Consider the following 7,595-nt stretch of genomic DNA (forward strand, 5'->3'; position numbering starts at 1 on the left):
AAAATAAAGTCCTACTCACCTTCCGGTTCCCTCCAGTATCCAGCTGGATACTGGAGGGCAACGGAAGGCAAGTAGGACTTTATTTTTTTAAGCAGCGCCCTCCGAGTTTTTTTTTTCAGAACTCGGACAACCCCTTTAAATGCATTGGTGTCCTCAGGAGGCTGATGATACGATTGAAAGTTGTTAAAGAACAGGGAAAAATAAATTACTGCTTAAATTGCTGTGTTGGCACTTTGCATTAAATAAGTGGCTTTTGGTTGAAGTTTGGCCAATCAGGCTCTAAAAGGTTCACCATCACTGCTCCATGAAAAGGCTCGCAGTGACAGAAGGGGGTGCTCTGTACTTGAGCAGCGGAGAGAGGCAATTGTAGGCTTTTACTTTTAAACCCCCAGGAACTCATTTAAAGCAAAAATCCCTTTTAATGCAGGGTTTCAAACACTGCTGTTCCTTTGGCTAGAAATGAGCCATTTTATTTTTCCACATACATGAGTATTGAGAAATAATGTCCATATCATCTAGCAAAAGCCAGAGATTGTGAATATCTTAAAAAAAAAAAAAAAAAAATCACTGACAAATAAAATTACAACAGAAACATTTATTTTGATGTTATCGATAGAAGGGTGTTACTTGGACTTCTGGCTCTGTGCTTGAGCCTTCAGTACTTTCACAACAATCTTCTGCTCTTCAATGAGGAATGCCCGCTTAATTCTGTAAAAAAAAATAAAGCTGATTATGAAAAGCATATCATGGAAAAATACACAGGAACAAACCAAAATGTTCACAGCATTAGGCAAGTAAACTTGTGTAATTTTTCCACACTAGTGAAGCACTGGCAATATTACAGAGCACGGAATAAGCCTTTAAACCTCTAGGCCGCCAGTACTACCCATTTCCCTAGTGTAGACTTTTACACAATAGATTAGTAAGAAGCCTTTCCCATTATCTCAAATGTATTTTCACAATTACAAAAATTTCTCACTATCCAAATATTTATAGTAAGCAAAGTCAATTATGTGTAAAGGCCTCGCCAGCATCACATCTCTTCTGTTAACAGGTGCTGAATCAGTGACCCTTCCATTTGCCATGCAGTAAATTGCACCAGCACTCCATAGACTTGCATAGGGCTTTGTTGCAGAAGGGTATTGCCATTGATTAACCTCTTATTGGTATATTGTAGTGGTTACTCCCATCTTCAAGTATGGTTGAGAAAGGAAGTTTTAAATAGTCTGCCCCTGTAGAAGGGAAAATTATGGAAACACTTTCATTTCATATTCCATTTCTCATAGCTCACATTCACTTCTATGGAAAGTTAACATCTGAATGGCTGTATTTTACAGCCTGTTGGCAGAGATGGGAATTCACCATCATATCAATACAATCTCCCACTTAAATCTGGCAATCATGGGACAGATTTCAAAAGTGATAAAAACACGGTCACCAGATACAGTTCCCACTTTAGATCTAAACTGCTAAAACCTAAAAATCAGTAGCAACCCAGTACAATACCACAACATGTATTGTAAACAGGTTTACACACATGGCTAATACAGACAGCATTAGGCTCCAAGCACCAACGTATGTCCAGCCGCAGGCAGGCAAGCATATAAGAGGCAACCTGGGTATGAGGAGGGGTGAGCACGAAGAGAGCCCACGTCATGCTCACCGTACTGGGCACCATGCCTGCCTACATGGACGAATATTGGCCCTCAGACAGTTGTGTACATGGGGCCTTACTCTTAAAGAGAACCCATCATGCAAAATAACCCCCCTAAACTAAATATATTTTCATAAACTGCCATTAGAGAGCATTGCCTCTATCCCTTAATTGTCCCTCTACATGCCTGTAAACCTAAGCAATGAGGTCCTAAAGCTGTATGCAAATGACCTGTGAAATGTCGAATGAAGCATTAGCATATTCAAGCTGTCCACTCTATTCATGAGTGGGAGGCACAGCCACACCCCCAGTGCATGACTGACAGCCTGTATAATGGAGTGAGGCTGTATAATGATGTGCTTCCTGGTGCTGGCGCCCCCTGCATCCTGTGTGTGCATGTGTGTGTGTATATAGGAGAGATACAGCAGCTCCAGGCAGCCATGTTACAGCAGAACATGTCAGATTCATGTGTAGCTGATGTCTGTGTCTCTCACCTGTATATTAGGAGGATGCAGCATGTCAGCAGATGCAGGACACACACTAGCCATGCTTTACTATACATTACGCACAGACATGAGCAGGGAGAGGAGAGGGGAGGGGTAACAGGGGTGACATCACTGCCTCTGACCATGTGACCAGCCTCATTTACATAATAAAGAATAGATGATTTTATAATGATTAATGTATGAAATAACTAGATAAAGGCTGGGATGGGATCCTTGTGAGCTGCTCCAACAGGTAGAGGTGACAGGACAAGTGACACAGACCTGATGACAGGTGTCCTTTAAATGCGGCTTTAAAGTTCAGGCTGGACAACTCTGCCTACATGCAAGTCAATCCACACAACCAATGACTGAGGGGAAAGACCCCCTTTTCTTGGAACAACAGCTAAAAAGCAGATTCTCAGTCTGCTCTCCAAGGGAGGCGATAAAAACAAAACACAGCTTTGCTTCCTGTCTGGCAGTGAACAGAAAGTCACTCATCACACCATAGGCCAGACAGAGGTATGTGCATGGTATTATTTGCAATACCTGCATGGGGGAGGGGAGTTTGGAATGGACAAACCACTTAGTTCCTAGAGTGGGATACAAAAAGATCTTAGCACAAAGAATGGTGGTGATGCATTAATGCATCAGTCTTTATACCACTGCAGAGTAGAACTAAACAGATCTCTGCTGCACTAGATCAATTCCTGTGTTTGATTAATCTGGTGCAGTACAGGCAGTCCCCTACTTAAGAACACTTGACTTACAGACGACCCCTAATTACAAACAGACTTCTGGTAATTGTTAATTTACTGTACTTTAGCCTTAGGCTACAATAAACAGCTATAACAGTTATCTAAGGCGTCTGTAATGAAGATTTATTGTTAATCCTGGTTCCTATGACAATCCAACATTTTTAAAATACAATTGTCACAGAGGCCAAAAAAAATATGGCTGGTGTTACAATTATAAAATATACATTTCCAACTTACATTCAAGTTCAACTTAAGAACAAACCTACAGAACATATCTTGTACGTAACCCGCTGACTGCTTGTATAAGACTGGAGTCATACTTTGCACATCCTATTAGTCAGTCTACTTTACTGCACCACAGTATTTACTGCTATGCCTCTTTTCTGAAAAGTGTCTAGAAATGGTTTACACCCCTTATCTCTGCACCAGTTTCCGGTGTTAATACCCACGCAATTTTTCAGTTTTTTTTCATTAATTCTTTTGACAAGCTATATCTGTCAATGTGATGTTCAAGGGCTTATTTTTTGTGAAAAAAAAAAAACTAAAAGGGGAAGACAATTTAATTGATTAAAATTTTTGTCATGCAGGATAAATAGTAGTACAGTTCTGTAGTTTTGAATCCAAGATGGTAGCACCATCCTGGATTCAATCGACGCCCCGTGAGATCTGGTTTTAACCCATTCTTTACAATGTGCGATTTGAACATTGTAATGAATGATATGGTAGGGTCAGACAACCTAGGGTTAAAGTTAACTATCTGATATAAACAGTGAGAATCAAACATGTCAGGTATTGCCGCGTCCCAAAATGTCTAATCAGAATAATTGTTATTTCCGGCGTCTAACTCTGTAACGGAAAATAGTGTCCGAAGTCGAAAAACACTTGAAAGTGTTATAAAAATTAAAAAAAAAAGTGATCAAAAGGCTGTACATTCCTCAAAATTGTATCAATGAAAACGTCACCAAAAGTCACAGAAAAATGACACCATCAACAGCTCCATACCCCCGAAGTATGAAAAAGTTATTAGCACCAGAAGATAGCAAAATTAAGAGGTTTTTATGTACAGGGGGTTTTAATTTTTGTAAATTTATGAAAACATAAAACCTATACATACAATTTTGGTATTGCCTTTACCGCACTGACCTAAAGAATAAAGTCATTTGGGGCACACAATGAAAGTCGTAAAATCCAAGCCCACAAGAAAATGGCGCAAATGTGGATTTTCACTGCATTTGGTTAACCAAATATTTTATGGCCAGTTTATAAACCCTTGCATTAAAAACGGTCCAATTTCAACTAAATGCTATACAATCATTGGATATTAAAATCCTCCCCAGATGCACACAGTGATCAAGATATTTACTAGACCCTACTGATCTCCATGGTACATGCACACACACAGATTTTGTCAGTCTGCTTGTAGTGTTCTCAACAGCAATCACAGTGTGATTGCAGCTCGAGCAGCAATCTCTGCTGTCATCAGTACATAACCAGACCATACCCACATATGACATGTGAGCTGCAAAAAAATTGAACCACATTCATACACTGGCATCCTTACACTGCAGATTTTCTGGACAAAAATCCTAGTGTAATACAAACCATTTGTATCAACTCTACTGGCTGTTTAAAAATATTTCCCACACTAATCCACATTATTTTACAATTCTCAAAACATCCACATAGAGGATTTTACCCTACTGAAACAAGGGATGGATCACCACCATAGTAACCTTTATGATTTCACTGTGATGCACTGCTCCACAGTAGTAAAATGGGCAACTGTACTTCATGGATTATGCAATATTAAGATTTATAAATTTTTTAAAGCAAATAGCAGCCTCACCTGTCACGAACACATTTTGCGCACATTGAACCACCATATGCTCTGTTGACGTGCTTCTTTGTCTTAGACAGCCTCATGAGCACTTTGGGTCTAGCAGCACGGATCTGAAAAATATAAAGGCATACACTTTATACACATTACAATCCAACAAATGTTCAGACAGCCGAGTGTAGAGCGGCAATCATCAGCTGCAGTTACAGAACATGAAAGCAGCTTGTCACAGAACTAGAGCACAAGCACACATCACATTCTTACCATTATATATTTGTCCACAGAAGATGGAATAAATGGGGTTGGCTACATTTTAGTATTGAGAATACCTCTTTAGATCATGGAGGGCAGACAACTTCCTTAATACCGATCAAGGACAGAGGTAGTCTGCCATTTACCTGCATAAGGAAGAAGCCAAAACTAGTCACAGCTCCCACCAACTTTCTGTGGGACCTGAGGCAAGTTCCGCCTAATAAAGTGGCATGCAGCCGCTTGCTTCGTGTACCTGTGTTTACAAGGTGGTGAACAGCTGATGAGAGTGGGGGCCTTAGGACAAGTGATCAATAAATCCAGGAATATCAAATACAGAAAAGATACTCTTAAAGGGGTTATCCGGGCATTAAAAATTACTGAGGGGCAGGCTATTCAAACATAATAAACATCTACTTACCTCGCCTGGCGCCGCGGATGTACCGTGCCACGGTCCGTTTCATCCGTGCACCGGTTTCTTTACAAAGGCGCACAGGGAGCTTCCGGCCGACCGGAAGCTCCCAACCGACACCATCTCTCAGCGCTTACAACGCTGAGAGATAGCGACGGATGGGAGGAGCCGGCCACATCGCGGAACGGAAGCTCCCTGTGGGCGGCTTCTGTGCCCCTGTAAACAAACAGAGGCACGGATCAGACGGACTGCGGGACATCGGCAGCGCCGGAGGTGGTAAGTACACGTTTATTATGTTTAACTAGCCCACCCCAGCCCGGCACTCAATTTTTAAAACCATGATAACCCCTTTAAGACATGCACTCAGTGAAAGCTTTAATGCTATATATTTAGCACACTTACACCACGAAGTCTTCCGGGGCAGATGCCACATGCTGATTTAGGAGCTTTGCCAACTTTCTTGGTGTACAGGTAAACAATTCTGTTACCTGGTGTTCGAGACCTAAAAAAATAAATAAAAAAAATCCATGAAGCCCTTCACATACACAGTATAGTCTTACATTATAAAGCACCCAAAAAAAAAAAATCTACTCACAGCCGGGTCTTGTTGGAGGATGTGTTGTAGGACAGCCTACGACGGTATGTGAGGCGTTGAACCATTCTTTATATCTACAGAAGAATAGAGACAAAGTCAAACTTCCTGAAATCATGCAACGCTATTAAAATGAAGAAAAGGACAAACTACCACCAAAACTAAATGCAGCATCATATTACACTATCTGGGGGGCCGGTCACTCAGTTTGGCAACATAAAAATTCATACTAGGAATCATACTGGAGAGATGATAACATTCCTATAGTGAGCCATCATCTTTACTAGTAATTACTTCTTACAACTCAAATCTAATAAACAGTAAACTTGAAATTCATATTTAACTTGTCAGTAGAGATGAGTGGACCTAATGATCAGGTTAGGCAGTCTGACCCGGACATATTGGGGGCCGAACATGGCTAAGGCTAGTTATGTCAATTTACAGCAAAGTCCCCCTGTATTCCAGCAGTACTGTTACATGGATTGCTGGGTTTACCAATACAACTTGTACAATAGGGACACTCCACAAGGGAACACAGCTAGGATGACTAGAACAGGATTATGCTACATTTTCTACAAGTCACTCACTGTGCTTCTTGTCCCCAATACATGCCCACTGATGTGTAATGTGTAAGCAGTACTACAACTAGTGACAGCACGGGCTCCTAGGACACATTACCCTTACTGACAGTCCTGCTCCCGGGGACACAGCGTCATCACGTGACCCGCACCCCGGACTGCTGCATGAGCGCGGGGCTTCCTGACAGAGCGCCTGATGCGGCCCACTAATGTAACCAGCAGCTGCGCTACATATCTGCTCCCCACAATACAGCTCTCTCCAGGTGCCGACATGTCCCCTCAAGCCTCCGGCGGCCTCAACCAGCCTCTCATGGACAAGCCGGAGCAGGATTGAGAAGGATTGCGCCCAGTACCACAACACACAAGAGCGGCCATACCTGGTGCCGCCGTCACCGGAAGAGAAAGGAAGGAGGGCAGGAAGGAGCCGTGTGGAGGAATTACTACTGGTCCCGCCCACTCTGCCTCTAGAGCCGCCGTACAAGGAACGGAAATGGCTACGGAGGCAGGGAGGGAACATTTGTTGTAGAAATTCGCGATCAAAAACTGTGACGTATGACGTCTGTGTTATCATGCCTGCGGGTGGTTGTCACAGTGCGGGCCGGAGAAGTGTGAGAACCGGTATAGAAATCTGCAGTCATTACTCATAAAGAAACGCTCAGTAAATCTCTACTATACAGCGGGAAAGTCATACACAGTATTCTTATCAGGCAATGGCTTCTTTACCATTATACACTGTCATTATATGCCCTGCCGTACATAACCCTCCCCTTATTAGGGTTTATTCATGTGTGTGCATGAGTGGATAAATATATGTGTGTATATGCTGTATGTATGGTTTGTGCTTATTTGTGTATATGAGTATATGCTGTATGCATATCATACCTCCCGACCATCCTGGATCCAACAGACAGTTACAGATTCTGGGCTCTGTCCCGCCCGGCGGAAGGTATGTGCTAGGACAGTGGTGGCGAACCTATGGCACAGAGGGCACGCAGAGCTCTCTCTGTGGGCACGTGAATCACCCCGTCCCCTG

At 42.4% G+C, this 7,595-nt stretch overlaps 1 protein-coding gene across 1 annotated transcript; it reads right to left on the reverse strand.

Moving 5' to 3' along the window:
* Window positions 1–580: 580 nt before the first annotated feature.
* Window positions 581–7,059, reverse strand: RPL34 (ribosomal protein L34). The gene is made up of 5 exons (XM_072119322.1): window positions 6,940–7,059; window positions 5,988–6,061; window positions 5,795–5,894; window positions 4,741–4,844; window positions 581–708 (listed from the first exon to the last, which is right to left on the reverse strand). The coding sequence occupies exons 2-5, from the start codon at window positions 6,050–6,052 to the stop codon at window positions 624–626; spliced, it is 354 nt and encodes a 117-aa protein (XP_071975423.1). The 5' UTR covers window positions 6,053–6,061; window positions 6,940–7,059; the 3' UTR covers window positions 581–623.
* Window positions 7,060–7,595: the final 536 nt, after the last annotated feature.

Source organism: Engystomops pustulosus, chromosome 1 (genome assembly GCF_040894005.1).
Source record: "Engystomops pustulosus chromosome 1, aEngPut4.maternal, whole genome shotgun sequence".
NCBI classification, from domain to species: domain Eukaryota; kingdom Metazoa; phylum Chordata; class Amphibia; order Anura; family Leptodactylidae; genus Engystomops; species Engystomops pustulosus.

What these genes read in the sequence shown, in the direction of transcription:
- RPL34 (XM_072119322.1), bottom strand. Translation starts at nt 6,052, where the DNA reads ATGGTTCAACGCCTCACATACCGTCGTAGGCTGTCCTACAACACATCC. An exon ending in TCCTCCAACAAGACCCGGCT is followed by an intron (nt 5,895 to 5,987) that starts GTGAGTAGATTT and finishes TTATTTTTTTAG; the next exon opens with GTCTCGAACACCAGGTAACA. An exon ending in GCCCCGGAAGACTTCGTGGT is followed by an intron (nt 4,845 to 5,794) that starts GTAAGTGTGCTA and finishes TATATTTTTCAG; the next exon opens with ATCCGTGCTGCTAGACCCAA.